Below are 18,402 nucleotides of genomic sequence, written 5' to 3'. Positions count from 1 at the left end.
TGAATCCCCATGGCTCCTGACTATATACTGAGGTCTTATGAAATGAAATGATCGGTTTGTGTAAGAAACTGAACATTATTTACAACATGTTACACCTCTCTTTATCTCCTTGCACTGGCTACCAGTTGCGGCTCGCATTAAGTTCAAGACATTGATGATTGCATATAGAACAGCCACAGATTCATCACCCATTTACTTCAACTCACTATTATGAATCTACATCCCCTCTAGAAGTCTGAGATCCGCTAGTGAGCGACGCCTCGTGGTACCATCACAGAGAGGCACAAAATCACTTTCCAGAACATTCTCCTTTACCGTTCCTGGCTGGTGGAATGATCTTCCCACCCCGATCCGGAATACTGAATCCATGAAAATTTTTAAGTGACAGCTGAAAACTCCAATTCTAAGTCACTTTGGATAAAAGTGTCTGCAAAATGACTAATTGTAAATGTAACATTGTCCAGAGTTAATCAGTCTTTTCAACCGATTCCTTTTGGTGAACTAGTTGAATCAGTTGACTAAGTCAGACTGAAGCGTCTGAAACAGTTCTCGACTTGAGCAGCACAGAGCTACAAGTTACTTGATTCAAACAGTCACTCTGACTCCAAATGAGTCAAAATACTGGCGTATCTGATCCTAAGAGGAATAAACTGATTCAGCACTCCAGTTCCTCCAACAGTCACCGAACTGAGGAAACGGTTCGACTCAGACTGAAGGCAGATGAGCCACTGATATGTGCAAGCGTGAACCGAGAACTCCAATGAAGCAGCCAAAAGAACGTTTTTATGGTTTCCCATTGTTTATGGAAGTTGTATTTTTTTTTTACTGTTAAAGTTACAGTAACAGCTAACTTGCATTTTATGAATCAACAAGGATGATGGTTTTAGCCACAGATCGTCTTTACTGTTCTTCTAAAGAAAAATAGTCACTTACTTGGAAAAGTACATTTTCATTTTGGGGTGAATTATCCCTTTAACTGTTGGAATAGCCAGAGATCAAAGGGAAGTCATTTTGTAACTATACCTTGTGTATATTTATTTCTTTTTTTTTTGTCACATGATCTTCAGAAATCATTCTAATATGATGATTTGCTGCTCAAGAAATATTTTTCTGATTATGATCATCAATGTTGAAAATATTTTTTTTTTTTATGGAAACCATGAAACATTTGTATTTTTTCAAAATTCACAGTTACTTAAAATATATCTTACTGACATATTGTAAAACGTCTTATTCATTAAACTTGAGCAGAATGAACGGTTCTTAAATCAATTTCTACTTACAGTAAATTGTCCCATTGGATGCAATCGTTTATGTAAGTATGAATATTGAAGCATTTTCTTTCATAAAGGTTCTCACAGGTTTGTGATTATCAGTATTTTACAGTGGCCTTGAGTGCAGCAGAGTCAGGCTGTCATGTTTTATGTAAGATTATTTTTCCCCACCAACATGACCAATGGTTACACCAGAGGAAAAAAAAGAGTCTGAATCTGGAATAACACGCAACTGATGAACTGCACACGGCATGGCCAGGGGCGTTTGTTTAGCCAGTAAAGAGGATGGATTTCATGTAGACTTTATCTCTGACGGAAGATGAAGCTGGTCATCTCTCTTCCTGGCCGTGGGGAGACAGATGAACAGATGCACGCTCATTTGAACAAATGGTGGTGAAGTCTGTCCTCTCTCCTCCTGATGTCCATCCTCTGGGCGTTTGAGATTTGAAACGCTTTCCTCTCAGTGCAATCACATGCTTAAAGAACTGGAACCAGATCCTATATGGGCCTGTGCGTCTCGGCCGATACATGGAACCATTTCTCTGGTGGAGTGATTAGAAAATCGTTCAGTAATCAGCACACGGCCAACTGCCAAGTGTACGAGTGAGTCTTTGATTCTGAACTTCAGAAATATTGTGTCCTCATGCCTGAGTATATATTTTGGTGTTCCTGCTAGAATCCCACGTGATTTCTCAAACGATCTGTTTACTTCACTTGGTTTTTAGCAAATGGTTTTCACTCAACATTTTGCACATTGCTTGGTGGAGCTTTTTCACTCGGTTTACTGGTTCAAAATCTGGTTCAAGATCAGAGGGGAATCAGTGGGGAACTAGTCCAGATTTGTTGCACAAGCCCTTGATTCAGTTCGTTTGGGAATATTTTAGCCGTAATGTCAACAGACCTGTTGAGTTCAGAGAAAAATCTAATGCATGAAGTAAAAAAAAAAAAAAAAACTCTTGGTTTTAAGATTAAAGGGATTCTGCACCCCAACATAAAAATGTGGTCCTTGTTATCCCCATGTTATTCCAAACCCTTAAAACACAATTTAACGGAAATTCGGAACACAATTTAAGAAAATTAGGACGAAAACTGGTTTTCATCCAAAAATAACTTAAATTCTGTTCCAAAGACAAACAAAGCTTTTTCAGGTTTGGAATGACATGGGAGTAAGTGATTAATGACAAATTTCAATTTGCGGTAGAGTATTTCTTTAATTTAATTGTTGATCCAGGAATGCATTACAAAAGTGAGAAAAAAAATAATATATTTTAATCAAATTGTTATTAGCTTAGTAACATGCTAACCTAAAGTCCATAGTACACGATGTAGAGCTCCAAATCACTCACTAATGAGGCTCCATTTTGTTAAGGATGCTGTCTATGTAGGGAGTAGATGGCCAGGTAGCTTGTTAGGGTTTGGAAAAGACCTCATAATCGTTGAGCTGTTCCCAGCTCACGTGTGTTTCCTCTCTCCAGGCTCGTACATGATGGTGGACACCTCACAGCACGATTATGGAGAAAAGGCTCGTCTGCAGCTGCCCGTGATGAAAGAAAACGACACTCACTGCATCGACTTCAACTATCTCCTGTACTGCCCTGACGGCTCCAGTCCCGGGACGCTCAATGTTCTGGTGAAGGTTAATAAAGGACCGCTGGCCAATCCCATCTGGAACGTCACTTCCTGCAATGGCAAAGGCTGGATGAAGGCGGAGCTCGCTGTCAGCACTTTTTGGCCCAATGAATATCAGGTATGCAAATTATTCAGTCAATCAAGAGACCACACAGAGTTTGTTTTCTATAGAATAACGTGTAAGTAATGTGTAAGTCGTAGCAAGCTAATCGCACCAAAAGAGTTTGGCGAGGAATGGCAACTACCATGAAGCACCACAAATATTGTGATGTTACACTCTCAAAATACTTAAATCTATATACACATAAACATACCTCTGAACCAATATTTTTTAAATATTTTTTTTTTACTCAGTTATGTCATTCACAATGCTTCATGTAATTGTAGTTTCCCTAAACTGTAGTTCATAGTCATGTACCTTTGGTTTTTGTCTGATTTTCTGATAACGATACCCAGGCTCATTGAAAATATGTGCCTTTATCTACATTTTTGCAAAACTCAAAAAAAATGATAAAATAAAATAGAAATCGCTGCAGTTTCCAGTTGAAATGAACATTAGTGGCAGTAAAACTCCAACAAACTTTCTTCCTTTTCACACAAAGCATGATTTACAGGGCCATTGTTTCCTTCAAGAAAGCTTATTTTTTTCACAGTATTATGTTATGACTTTAAACATGCTACGAGATTTGAAAACAGATACTTTTGAACATCAGTGTCACATACAGATTCATATGTGTGGGTTTTCTAACGCAGCAGGTTTGCTTGGTAGCTCATGCAATATGGCATCTTACTCAAACCCACATATAAGTTAAAATAGCACGGTTGCATCAGCGAATGCATTTTTATATAACTTTTGGATTCATTAAATCTATTTGGTTGGTTTTAGGTTTGGGGTAGCGAGAATGATACTTTCCAATACGATACCGCCGCAGTACATGCATGAAGCAACATAATAAAAACGTGCACGGTCACGTATGGAACGTGTTCGCACAATTCACTGGACATTTGACTTTGAAGCTGCAGTGAAACACGCAGTAATGTGCGCACTGTAATATCAGTGTTGCAGAAACGTCACCATGAGCATTGTACTTTCAATGAGACTTTTTAAAAATCCCTTTGAGAAACACAAATGGAAAATATACTTTCAATGCCACTGAAAAAGTGTATGGTCACTAACACACTCTATAAACAACATAGGGACGCAAAGACACTAAAGGCAGGGCTTTGTTCAGCAGAGCTGTGAAGTCAGTAGGTTTTTTTCTCTTGAGCTTTGTGTGGTGACACATTCCTGCCATCGAGTCCTCTGAACAAAAGAAAGAGGAAGAAAATCTCAGTGGACGTTTTGCTTGTGGGTGGTATTGGTGACCAGTTGATTTATGGGGATGAGCTTTTCTTTTGTCGTTCTCATCTACTGAATGTGACTACTATGATCATCTGTTTTGTTTTAATCAGTGCTGGATATGTGTGTGTATGTGTCAGTGTTTGCTGTGTGTGTATGATCCAACTGCTTGTTCTGCTTCAGTGTGTGTGTGTGTGAATACTGAAAGCCTGCATCTGTGTTCAGACTAATTGGGAGTCCTGACTGATCTCCGCTCGGTCTCGCTCTGCTGTCTGTCTTTCTGTGTGAGAGACTGAATTTTAAACCAGGTGCTGATACAGGTTTTCTGTGCTGGATGTTCATATGTTTAGGGTGCAGTAACTCAGCTCTAGTCTCTATAGGGCTTTATCAGCCCTAAATGTCAACACCCCTGCAGGGTTCGTGGAGTTAGACGCCTCTGCTGGCCGCCTGCACACACTACACGTCCCGCTCGGAGGATTCAGGCGGTGTGGGGAGACACTGTTGGGATTAATATTGCATGATATTTCCGAGACGAGCTAATGGATCAGAGGGGCTTGTTTCTTCATGTCTGGATTCGATTTCTCACCGTATAGAGTTTCCACCTGCTGCCCCTCCAAACCCCCCGAGACGAGTCCCTTCTAATGAGTCCAGGCATGTTACCTCCCTTTATTATGCTCTCTCTCTCTCTCTCAGTCCATCTCTAAAGCCTGGTGTGCGTTTCTTGTCTTCTTTAATTAGCCACTGATGAGTCAAATCTGCTGCTAGAGTCCAGTTTATTTAAGCTTAAGTCCTGATTCACTTTGGTTTAGTTTTTTTCCACGGATATCTCCCGAGGGAGTCTTCACGCCATACTTCCCAGATCAGATCGGACTCTCTTAATGAGCTGGACACCTGCCCTTAGTTCCTTTTCATTATTTGATGTCAGATTGTCAGAAATCACGCCAGAGCGCTGAACTGAATCGTTTGAGGATCTGGGTTCATGAGCGCGAGCGTCATTGATGTTGTCAAAGAGAATGAATTAAGTGTTCCTTTGGTTATCCTTCAGTTCTCATGAATGATTGAATACCGTTAATCTTGAGAGAAGAAGTTGTTTTTCTGTTTATTTTTTATTTATTTGTTTTCTTCTTAGCCTAATAGCATTCCTGTTCCTTTGTGGTTTCTCTGGCTTATGATGTCAGTAATCATCTTTGAGGACACAAACGGAAATGTGTGCCAGCCAAAGCATCTAGCTCATTAATTAACTACTTGCTTGACAAAAATTGGTGATCTGAATATTAACTATGCGCAGTGTTGAGTACTCGAGACTCGGACTCGGTCTTGGACTCGGTTTCGAGACCGTATTTTAATGGTCTCGGTCTTGTCATGGACTCGTGTGCATTTTGACTCGGTATTGACTCGGACTCGAACATATTAGGAATCGGACTTATGCCCGAGTCCACTCGAGTCCCAATCAAAATATTTCATGATTATTACTGTATGTTAATGTTTCTTTAAATTGATGTATGCTTGATACATCCAATGACTGGTGATTTTCTTGTGACGTGAGACGTTAGGCCAGCGACACACTGGATGCATGGCGCAAGCGTCTCAGCTGCATGGCGTGTCTGTTTTTAATTTGGCTCCCATGTTAACAGGTTAGAGCTTGCAGACTGCCTGCGTGAGACGCGAATCCCAGGCGCAGCTCGAGCCGCGCGGAAAATGCGTGCATGCTAGAAATAGAACCGACGCCTATTTTCACATGAACACGCGCGTGTTGGAAGCGTTTCCAGGCAAAATAAACTAGGAAAATATGTTTATATGTCACTTGTGTCATTATGTACACAAATACATATTAATTCATGACATTTTGATATTTGAAAGTCTATAGGTTGGCATAAATTCAGATATAAATGTAATTTAAAAAAAAATAATAATAATTATCGATTTTCAAATATTGCACCTGTCAAACATACTCTGTTTTGCAAGAGCCTGGTTTTTCGGCGGCCTCTCTCTATGTCACCTATAGCAGAAGCAGCGCGCCAGCGCCGCATGCAGGCACGCTTCTGGTGTGTAAAGACACAGAAAACGCGAAGCAGCCACCACGCTTCTAGCACGCAGCAGAGACGCCACGCAGCCAGTGTGTCACCGGCCTTAAGTTACCCTCCTGCCATCCGCCTGTAGTGATCCCGCTTTCCAGAAAGCCACATTGCTACATTATTTCTCTCAACTGTGTTATTTTTACAAAGTAGGACAAAATGGTCACAGAAAAAAACAAATATTGTTTAATTAAATTATATAATGAATACAGACACAGACTGACTGTCTCAACACTAAACATCTCCCCCCGAAAAAATGTCTGACAGAAGGCATTGAACTTATATGGCATTTCAACCAGCTTTCTTCCCCTTGCACATACACACTTTTGCATGAAATTTTCCTGGACAGTCAGTCGGCTCTTGTGTGTATACCCTCCATAACTAAAAAAAACTTTGACTAGTGTGTATTTTACCCTGCATTAAAACCCACCATCCAGTGAAATTAGCATTAGATTATCCGTTGCTGTTACAGAAAGTGATGAAATGGTAACTTTTGTCAGTCACCGCTTCCTCTGCACCAGTAGAGAGAGTTTTAAGTCTGGGTGGATTGATCATGAGACCACATCATGCTTGGTTGGGTAGCAGGATGGTCTCCTCACTTATTTTTTTGAAAAGTAATTATGCCCATCTTTAATCTTCACAACATCTAAAGTGCACATAATCCAAGACATTTTCAGGATATTAGCAGTCATTAGTTAAGCTTCAGGGTTAAAAGTTATGTAAAAGCTGTTACAGTTGAACATTTACAGGTATAGTGGTACAGTAATGTTACTTGTACTAGACGTGTTATGTAGAATTACAATATAGAGTCGTACAGTAATGTTATGTGTACTAGAAAGGCTATATGGATGTGTATAGTGGTACAACGATGTTATGTGAAAATGAGCACTTAATATTGACTAGTAACAATTCATAATTCTAATAAAATTACCTTTACACCACATACTATGTGGCCCTTTTACCCTTAATTGTTTCCATCATACATTTTACATACTCTTGAAGATTTCTTTAGGTCTTGTGTCAGACCCAATCTCTCTGGTCTCGGTCTTGACTCGGACTCGACCCTTTCTGAACTCGGTCTTGACTCGGACTCGACCCTTTCTGAACTCGGTCTTGACTCGGACTCGACCCTTTCTGAACTCGGTCTTGACTCGGACTCGACCCTTTCTGAACTCGGTCTTGACTCGGACTCGACCATCTCTGGACTCGATCTGGACTCGGACTCGAATGAGCCGGTCTCGACTACAACACTGACTATGCGCATGTGCGACCTGGATGTACAAAAGATGATATGCACACTGTATGAGGTCTGTACGTTTTTGAAAAAAAAAAAAAAATCTTACGTTAAAAATTGGTAGAAAATATCAGTTAAGAAGAATTTTATTGTTAAGAATGTTTTGTCAGTCACCCGTCCAAACCAGCAGCTCAGCTAGCAGAATAAAACAAGTATATGTGTTTAATAGTGAATCTAGGAGCTGTGGAGTTTGGTTCGCTGAACGATGTTGACTGATGGTCTTAATGAAGACCTGTGTAATTAACCTGCTTTCTGGTTTGTTTGAAACAATACATTACATCTCTTCTTACATTCATGATTCAAAATCATGCTTTTCATGGTTAAAATACTTTTAACTGTAAATGAATTGATTTATGTTAAATCTATTGCCTGTAATTCCACTGTTTGTGTCACTAATAATTCAATTTCCCCAACCTTCGGTAAAGAATTTTTTTTTAGCAGCACTACATGTAGCCTTTGATTAAAGAAGGTCTCACACTTTCCCAGGGTTCACAGCTCCGTGTAAGTGAGGATTTCCCACCTTCTCCCAAAACAAGATCCCTCCGGGCAGAAGATCCCTCAGAAGGGATGGAAGGGGAGTGATTTAGAGGAAAGCTGTGTGTGTGTGTGTCTGGAGGTGTTTTGCTCACATTTAGTCAAGGTCAGCACACACACACAAACACACACTAACAGGTTTATCTAGTGTGTGGCAGAGCAGTGATTTATAGGTGCTTGGAAGCTCAGATTAGTGTACAGACTCCTGCATGTGTGTGTGTGTGTGTGTTATGAGTTTAAAGGGAAGTGTATAATGTGTGTATGTCCTCTGGAAATGATCCAGAAGAATATCGTACAGTATCTGTATAGTCACTCTATAGTCAGTATACACAACAGCGTTTGTGATGCTGCTGTGTAGAGGAGACCTCCCAGCACGGATTCAAGTCAAACTCATTAGAATTTACACTAACAGTGATTCATTTATTTTCACTATATATAAGTGACAGACACATGTGTATTCATATCATTGTGGGGATTTCCACAACCTTAAGCTCAGCATACAGCCGTTTGTTTGGAGGTTTATATTTCATTCACAGCAGAACTCAACATCACAGCCCTTCATGCAGTTTCTGATTGGATACACAGTATTCCTGCTCTGAGTTTTAACTATGCTGAAGAAAGAATCAAACGGGTGTTATTTATTTTTATTTATGTATTTGATATGATGTATTTAATTTTATTGTATTATTTAATTTTATGTAAAAATAAAATAAAATAGAAGAATCATCACACAGCGGTATTCCAACAACAGTCTGTGGTGGAGCTGTAGTTGTAGTTGTAAGTGATCTCATCATCACACTTATTTTAAAATACTAAAAAAGAAAATACTTTCAGTCTAGCTTTATGTAGCTGTCAGAGAGATACTTATCAAAATCATACTCAAGTATACTTGGCTTATGCAAACAGAAAAGTGTACAGTATTTGGCCTATACGTCTAATCTTGTCATCAAGATACACTACACAGTGTTCAAAGTATACTTAGCTTGTTGTATTCTCTCTTTTGCCTATTCCACACTTTTTTCACACACATTTGTCCAGTAAATGTTTTATAATGTATGTGTCAATGTTCAAGTAATCTTTGAGGTGGAGGATGTCACGCTGTCGGTCTCTGTTTCCCTGGGTGTCCACTAGTGAGCTCACTTCTCCTTAGGCACTTCACCATAGGCACTTTAATTCCTCTAGTCTGGTCCTGTCTTCACAGTAATTGCACTCCAGTTAAATCGCACAGGTTCTGACAATCCTTTATCATTAGTCTCCCCATATATTGCTGTCCTTCTCTGTTGTCTGTATGGAGTCCTTACCCTGTGTGTATCGATGTTTCTCGTCTTCCGAGACTTCCCCTTACCTTCTCGTTTTTCCGAGTTCCCGTTTCATCCGGTTCCCTGTTTTGTTTTGTTGGTCTCCCAAGACTGTTTATCTTGTATTTCCCTTTTTTGTGCAATAAACCATACTTGCAATTGGATCCACCCTCTCCTTGTGTTTTCCTAAAACCCAGTCGTCACAGAGGAGCAGTAATTTGATACATGGGTGGATCTGAACCTGATCTTTTTTGTACACATTGTTGTTAACCCACACAGAAACACATAAAGATGTGGCTGGGTTTATCAGCAGTTCCTCCACGGTGTGAGAATATTGTAACAGACTTGATTCACACTGTCTTCTATTATAAGCCATTAGCAGAATATATAACGTGAGCTCTTAACACAAAACATCAAGTTAAATAGCAAAATTCATTTTAAATCCTCCACAGCAATCTTTAGAAACGTTCTTCTTTGGAAGTTGAAAGTCTTCTTGGTCTTCAAACGGGTCCCTATCATTTCCTCCGGTCCTGATGAGAGAGATGGGGGATCCATTGTCAAATATTGCTGTCGCTGGCTTCAGGGTGATCTCTGAAAGCTCAGAGAGCGAGAATTGACAGATTACTATCAAGACTGAGTAATTATTGCTAGAGAGAGATGACCTGTCCTCCAGATCTGCTGCTTGTGGAGCGTGGATATATTGCTCCTAATGGGCCGTCGTTACGCTGGAGTCTTGGCACGCGGAGGGGCGGAAATGGAGGACATCTATTCTGGAGGAAAAACATTTCGGCACGTGTCTCTCCAAATGATGAAGGACATATCACACTTCGCTCTCTGACAGAGCGCCTGGAATAAAAAATATTAAATGAACCCCACGCATCGCATTGCCATCAATAAGCCTCTTCCTTACTCTTATTGTTTACTGAGAGAGCAGTGGTAATGATCAGCACAGCCAATGCAAGTGTGTGTGTGTGTGTGTGTGTGTGTGTGTGTGCGCGCATGCATGCTCTTGACAGGTGAAGAGATGAGAGCACCGAGCTCAATATCTGCTGCAATGATGCCAACTGGAAGAGGAAACTGTGTTTGTGTGTGTTTTCTGGCACTGTAAATGAATTTTGATTTATTTATTTTTTCAGCTGTATATTGTAGTTAATGCTGTTGGTTAACCCAAACATCACTAGCACGAATGCTCATAGTGATGTGCTGAAATCTTTTCACTCTTAAGTTTGAGATCCGGAAATGAAGGATTCCTCAGATCATGTGTGCTGCTGCTCTACCTGGAAACATGGGGAAAAACTCCCACAGATTTAAAACCAACAAGTTTAGTTTAACTCTAACTCTAATATTTGAATTAGCCAACTGAAAATCCAGTATTTATAATTAATGCAAACATAATGTATTTTAAGTAGCGATGAACTATTAACTAGCAGTAGCACAAAGATAACAATAACACACACATTTACTCTCTCACACACACACACAATTGTAGCTTTTAAAATAAAGCAACACTGAGTCTGTGACGCTCTCATTGTTGTTCTTCACCAGGACCATCAGCAGTCAGTCTGTGTTCAAGACCACGGCTGGCTTCCCTGAAGAAAACAACAAAATGAGAGCCTCCTCCTCTCTCTCTATCTCTCATCATAATGTTTCTCCTGATGGGACCAAGAGTGTCGTATGTCTCTGTGAATGTGTGAGTGAGAGAGAGAGAGAGAGAGTGTGTGTGTGTGTGTGTGTGTGGTGAGTCATCAGCCTTAAGCGATATTGATTGTGGTACATGCAGGGCTTCAGATGTAATCAATGTTTCATAATTTAATGCTCTGAAGAGTCATTTATGTGTTCAATAGAAACATTATGTATGATTGCGGGAGTAATAGATGTTTAGACATGATGCAGTCCAAACACAAACCGTCTGCGAACATTCTGAGCTTCACCGCTGCTCAAAAATCTAAACACATCTGCAGTATTTATATAGAATGCAGCAAGTGCTTTGCTTAGACTTTTTTTAGCATGTGCGTGTGTGCGGGTGTGTGTGTGTGTGTGTGTGTGTGTGCGTGTGTGCGGGTGTGTGTGTGTGTGTTTTTACAATGAGGTTCTGATTGACAGCAAAGCTGCAGGCTTCCTCATCCAGACCGATCTGCCGTCATTTCAGCGACAGGGCAAACACACACACACACACACACACACAGACACACAGACACACACATATACAGATGAATAGGTCTCACTCAAGATTACCTTCCAGAAAAGTTTTAGGGCCTCAATGATATCTTGAGTTTTCTAAGGAGGAAGTAAAAAGTGATGAAAATATATGTTGAGAATAAACTTTCCATATTACAAGACCTCAAATTAGAAATATATATATATATATATATGTTTTAAAATGAATCTGAAACCAGAACAAATTATCTTAAAGTTGTAACATATACAGAATTTGAATTCAGATTTGTTTTTAGATTAAACTTGAAAACGAAATAAAAAAAATTATAAATATTTTTTTTCTTTCTTTTGTTAAAAGCTATTAAATTATTAAGCAGTGTCTCTTGTAGTTTTTTCCACTTTTATTTTGTGTGGTGACCACAGGAAGGTGCTCTGGGCATATATTTTTCTTTCTTGGTTTAATTCCCTGACGTGATGCAAGTTGCAAAGTGAAAGTAAAAGTTTCAAGTTAGTTGCATTCTAAAAGGAAAGAGTTCCTTGTTTATATTTAAAATCAACACTTCTTTTATGAAGTGCACAGCTTTCTCACATAACGCACTGAAGCAGCCGCTGCATAGAGTGACCTGGTAACATCACACGTAAGAAAGCAGCCTCCTAAGGTGTAGTTTAGGGAACACATGTAGAACAGGTATACCTTTATTTCTGTCATGACGACTCTCTGAGGGATCGGCATGGTAATGTACATGAGGATGTTAATGTATTTGGTATTGAAGAGGAATAGATCAAGTACCGAGGTTTGCAACAGCTAATACATCCACAACCTGCTGCTGTGAGCATGTAAGAAATATTACATACATGGAATAACCCCATAGCATACATGAATCACCTCGTGGCAGATCTATACAGGTGGAGCTGGGGAAGGTGGAGGGTTTCTGAAGCAAGCTGCACTGCTATGGTAAGCCCTAGTCATATATTTGAATGCTGAGTAGGGAGATCATTGGCTACTGAATCAACCCCAATAACGTGAAATTTACCCCTGGAATGCAATTTTTATTTTTTTATTTTTTTACCGGAGAACCTCCCTCGAAACACAGGCTAGTTTTGGGATAGCTTTAAGTAGTAATTGGGAGGGTTTTGTTGTGAAAACCTGGCAACCCCGCTCCCTTCTCAGAAGAGTGTGGAGCTTTAAGATCTCTTGCTCGCGGGCATACCAGTGTTACAGTTTAAAAGTTGATAACCTTATTGCTGACCTCACACATTGCTTGCAAATGCAATTTTTAATTAACACATTCCTATTATGATCATTCTGGAAGCATGTGAATGCAGCATTAGTGAAAACAGGCAGAGACAATGATAGCTTTAGCAACATTAGCCTTACAAAGACTGGATGTTTGCGCATGGAGCACTGGTATCAATCCCTCTTTCAGAAGCAATCTTTGCACAACTCCAGCGCTGAACTGACCCTCATTTGTGAAGCAGTTCGGTGTAAAATGTTAGCATAAATGTATACGATTTTTCCAGTTTTTTTTTTTTTTCCAGGACAGTTCTTTTGAAAATGAAATGTAACCACTGTGTCCTCAGCGGTCTATGGAGACTCAATCTGTTCATTGGTGCATCCCAACACACAACACTTTTAATGCCTCTTTGGCGTGACATTATATCTCCAGCAGCTACAGCGAGAGAACAGTAATGATGGACCGCTGCTCCTCACTCAGGGCTGTGTATATGCTGATAGGGCAGAGAGCGTCACAAATGGGCGGGACTTTCACCGACTATGTTTTTTTTTCATAGTCTAGAACTGCTTGTGTGGAGAGACTGTTTATGAATTTTTGGGATTATAAAACAATGAGTGGATTTTTACCATTTATAGGCTGGTTGTTTTCACACAACTGTTCAAACCCCTTTTAAAAGTGTTTTATAATTGCTGGGGTGCAGGATGTCACGCCACTCCCAGAATATCTCTGTGTCTCTTTCTTTTCTCACCTAATTTTTCTCATCCTTTATTATTTTCTCCTATTCTCATTTCAGCAGTTTTCTTATTCTTGCCAAAGCCACTTCCTCAGCTGAGACACTACTGAGTTTTTGAACCATTTTCACTGCTCTCTCTCTCTCTCTCTCTCTCTCTCTCTCACTCTCACTCTCACTCTCTCTCTCTCTCTCTCTCTCTCTCTCTCTCTCTCTCTCTCGCTCTCTCTTGTTTCAGGATTATTTGATGAATAAAAAAGATTAAAAAGAAAAGCATTTATTCGAAATATAAATCTTTTCTAACAATCTAAGTCTTTACTTAGTTTTTTTATTTATTATTATTTCAATTTAACACCCCATTGCAGAAAAAAAAGAGAATTAAAAAATAATTTATAAAAAGAGAGAAGAGAGCTGCGGCTGTAGAACCACATTCAGCCAGAACACTTCTGAAGATTTACATCATAATCGGCTCATAAGCATTACTGACCAAGAGCGGGCCTGAGATTTGCTTTGGAAATGTCAGAGGCATTTTAAGAGGGATCACTTTAAAGGGCTGCGATGCTCCGCTAAATGAACCGCGCTATCAATATTCCCCGACACGAGCTGCAGATGGCCACGGCTCTAATTGAAATGGCTTCTGCTCAAGCCGGACCTGGCCTGATGTGACCGGGTCACTTTCAGACCGCAGGCGGGATCCCTCAATCTTGACACCAGGGCACGACATTAAAGGTTCATTGGAAAGTGCTGTACAAAAGCCAGACCTTGATGCAGAGGTATAATACAGAGCAAATTCAACTCTATTCTATCGTGCTTTGAGTTCAGTAATAGAAACCTGAGACTGACCTCACCGTTCACAGGATTTTCATTCACGCCTTTTCTGTCTTCGCGTGGGCATCAGCTTGAAACGCTTTTCCTCCCAGAAATGAGCGACTGTTTGTGGAAATCTGTTTTGTCTTTGGAGATTAACAAAATGAGATTTGGTACTCAGTTGTGTATAAACAGAGATGATAATAACCGCGGGCGAACGCGGCTGATCCAGAGCCTGGGACACAAAGACTGTTGTTTAGATCCAGCATCCCTGAACAGTGCAGTTCAACAGCAGCTTGAAGAGCCAGGAGCAGCTAACAGACGGCTAGTTTAATATCAGAGGTGTGCTGAAGTGCACTTTAGCATAACCTACTTGTTATGAAAATAATATACTTCATTGAATGTTTTCAAATTTGTAATTAAATAAAAATGTCATTACAAATCAAATTGATTACATTTATTAAATTTAATTAGTAAGGTAAAGTAGGAGTTAAGTGCATCTATATCTGTGCTTTCATAATTCTGTTGTCTTTGAAATATGCTGGATGTCCTGACAGGCACTACGGAGCTAAACTGGTAAACTAATATAAGTTTTAATGTCATTTCTACTGAAACTTGTAAGTCATTTGTATTTTGTATCAAATAAACACATTGCAATTAATATAATGAAGCACACTTCTTTTTCACAAGGATTAGTAACAGAGGTGTAGTGTAATAATGTGATGTTCTTTAATAGAAATGAATGGCATTCATGCAGGAAGTCTTGATGGATTGGATTGAGTGGTGTGAATGAATGGCAGCTCAACTACAACACACATCATGCTTCCTGTTTCTCTGTGCAGGTCATCTTCGAGGCAGAGGTGACAAACGGCAGAAGAGGTTTCATTGCCATTGATGACATCCAGGTGCTCAGTTACCCATGCGGTGAGTCCCAGCGCGCGCGCGCGTGTGTGTGTGTGTGTGTGTGTGTGTGTGTGAAGGTTAGCAGTTAAGAGTCTAGACTGCTAAAAAGATTCAAACCTCCCAGACTATCATCATTGTGTCTTTGTGTATGAGACTCAGCAGGACTGTCCCTGTTATTTAATGCAGCTATGATTGAATAAAACTCACACTTGTACCTCTATTAGCTGACATTGCAATCGTACATTCGGTACTTGCATGCTCCAGAGATGCTCACAGTCACGTCTAAAGTCACACGTGCACATAAAGCCCCCTCAAACACCTCACCAGCACCAAATTGAGTTATTTTTCCGAAGCTTATTACACTTAAGTGGCCAAACACACACACACAATGATTTCAAAATGCTTGTCCTGGGCAGTCAGTTTTGTCTTAAGTGAATATAAGCAGTTGTTGAGAAAGCAAACCGTTGTGTATCAGTACACTGAATCTATATTTGGGGTGGGGCCAATATTATAATATTAGTAGAGAAAAGAGAAGTTTGATCTTTACTGTTGAGCTGATGCTGACTAACACACTGGGAATGATACAGATACCGTTTCATGATGAGTCTTGCTATGTAATGTTCTTTTGGTCAATTTCTAAAAGTGAAATATTGTCAGGGATCGAGCATGAGCGTCTTGTCTGCAGCGGTAAGTGTTTTTATGAGCACATCAGCAGTAAAGAGCAGCGCGATCAATAAACGATCAGAGAGGGCAGTGTTAGCACAAACAGTAAATAAGTGACACGTCTGAGCCGATGTATAATGAGCTCTTATTACATGCCAAGCACTGCACTTAGCATGAAGTGTTCAGGGGTCGAGCGACGGCACAATCAGCAGACGTGCACACGCTTTCAATTTAGCACTCCCGATGTCAGCAATGTTCATATCATTTGAAGTGATTCATATTTTGTCATCCAGCGAAGCATCTCTCCAGGTTAGCGGTGTGTGTGTGTGTGTGTGTGTGTGTGTGTGTGTGTGTGTGTGTGAGTGTGTCTGTCTGTCTGTCTCATCTGCTGGCTGGGATCGGAGCTGATCCCAGATAATGTACAGGTATTCCCAATTAACAGCTATTCCACGGAAGCACAGGGATTAATGCCCCTCGAAACATGGATTACATTCCCACTGAACGCTCTAATAAAGCTTCTTATTAAGATGATGCAGGAAGAGAGGGAGATTGTATGAACGTCAGTTGTATTGTGGTGTTTCCTGCAGTAACAGAGCATTTATTTTGAGGGCAGCCCATCAGAAACTCTAGTCATGTTTTCCTGTATGAAGTGAAACTGCTTCAGCAGGCAAACAGGCATACTCTAGTATTTTATAACCATTTCCACCCTTTCTATGATGCTTAGTAAATTTGGTCAACTTTAAGCAAGCACACTAGTCATCAGATACTTGCCGTCTGTCCCTGTGACCCTTCTTAGGACCAGCGTTGTGGAGAAAGCCTTCTAGCTGCTTTCCTGTAGCTCAAACAGTACAGCACTGCGCTAGCACCGCCAAAGTTAAAGATCTGATTGCAAGGGAAAAGAAGAACTGATTTAGGGCCAGATTTACTAAACAGGGCAAATTAGCACGAGAATGCAATCCCATAAAAAGGAGGAAAAAGTTCTGCAGCTGATCCACTGATCACGAGCAAATGAAACCACACAGATACATATCATGTCCAGAATGACCAGTCTACCAAGAGCGGTGAGTTAAGACATGCTGTTCAATAATGGCACAGTCAACAGTAAACCTTAGTATGAGCACTCCCTGAATTTTGCATCGGAAAGGGAAACTCCAACAAATGCATCTGCAGTATGGTCAGATGGCATTCACACCTTTTCATCACTAATGTTTCACTGCGTGTCTTTAGTAAATCCTGACAGTAGTTTGCTCTGGTGCCAGCTGTTAGTAAATCTGGTCCTAAATGTGTATCTTGAATACAATGTAAGTCACTTTGGATAATGTAAATGGAAAATGTATGCATTTACATGAGTTCAAAGCTATAAATATGAACTGAAAGACCTTTTTTTTTTTACATTTTGGTTTCATGGAGTTTCTAAACAGGATTCTGTTGTGATTGGATGCTTTTTTTGAATGTAAAATTAGCTTGTAGAGCTCAGACTGAAACCTAAATGCTGTCAGCTCTGTTATTTTCACTGGAGAGGATGTTTTGACACATAGTACCTTAGAAATACACAAGATCTGCATCTTCTTCTCTTCATCTCATTGTTCCTCTCTGTGTGTTTCGAACCACAGATCAAATGAACACTCAGTCTAATGACACTAAAGAGAGAGAGCCAGTGTAACACTGACGGGGAGCAACAGTTTCACTTCCAGAGCCAGCTGGAGGAAGATGTTGTGATCCATTCGGTTCATGGATTGCAACTCTTTATTGGAAAATTGTCTGGAATCAGATCATAAAAAGAAGTGATGGCACTGAACTTGTTGGTGCTCACTGTTTCAGTCTGTTTCTTTTCTTTGACAAACTTTATATGACTATAGATAATGTAAAAGTCACTCAGCCTTTAGTTTTCTATCTTACACATGATTTCAGCTGTTGATCAGGGACACGATGGTGATGATTCAGGGCTCGTCCATTGCAGGCCTCAGTTTTACTGGTAAAACTTTAGTTTAGAGACCAGTTCTCTCTGTTAACTAGTGACTGTGAGCTGTAGCCAGCAGCTTGCTGAACTCTGTGTACTATAACTGAATGGCATCTGTATTTAATCTTCCTGCATTAATGTGTCTGTTCTGGGAGTGTTCAGCTCTGGTTAACTCTTTATATAACCGTATTTGAGAGCTATAATGTCATGTGTTGCTGTCCTTTCCTTCAGATAAATCGCCTCACTTCCTGCGTTTGGGGGATGTAGAGGTGAATGCCGGACTGAACGCCACGTTCCAGTGCATCGCCACTGTCCGTGATGCTGTCAACAACAAACTCTGGCTGCAGGTGGGTCTCACACACACACACACACACACACACACACACACACACACCTGTTCTAAAACAACACGTGTCCAGCATCTGCCTCATTTCCCTTGACTGTTAAATATGACATTATTGCCTGTAAAATTCACACTTCAGTCCATTCTTCATCTTTCACATC

General features: G+C 40.2%; 1 protein-coding gene across 12 annotated transcripts in view; it reads left to right on the top strand.

Moving 5' to 3' along the window:
• LOC113063443 (protein tyrosine phosphatase receptor type K) overlaps positions 1 to 18,402 on the top strand; it is a 155,931-nt gene that overhangs the window by 50,912 nt on the left and 86,617 nt on the right. For all 12 annotated transcript variants that reach the window (XM_026233833.1, XM_026233832.1, XM_026233834.1 and 9 more), the window contains 3 exons: positions 2,750 to 3,021; positions 15,215 to 15,296; positions 18,130 to 18,245. In XM_026233833.1, coding sequence (XP_026089618.1) covers positions 2,750 to 3,021; positions 15,215 to 15,296; positions 18,130 to 18,245 — 470 coding nt within the window. The remainder of the gene's footprint in view (positions 1 to 2,749; positions 3,022 to 15,214; positions 15,297 to 18,129; positions 18,246 to 18,402) is intronic.

The sequence above is a fragment of the Carassius auratus genome, chromosome 45, assembly GCF_003368295.1.
Source record: "Carassius auratus strain Wakin chromosome 45, ASM336829v1, whole genome shotgun sequence".
NCBI classification, from domain to species: domain Eukaryota; kingdom Metazoa; phylum Chordata; class Actinopteri; order Cypriniformes; family Cyprinidae; genus Carassius; species Carassius auratus.
Note: the sequence above shows the minus strand (reverse complement) of the source record. Positions and strands in the feature narration are given on the sequence as shown.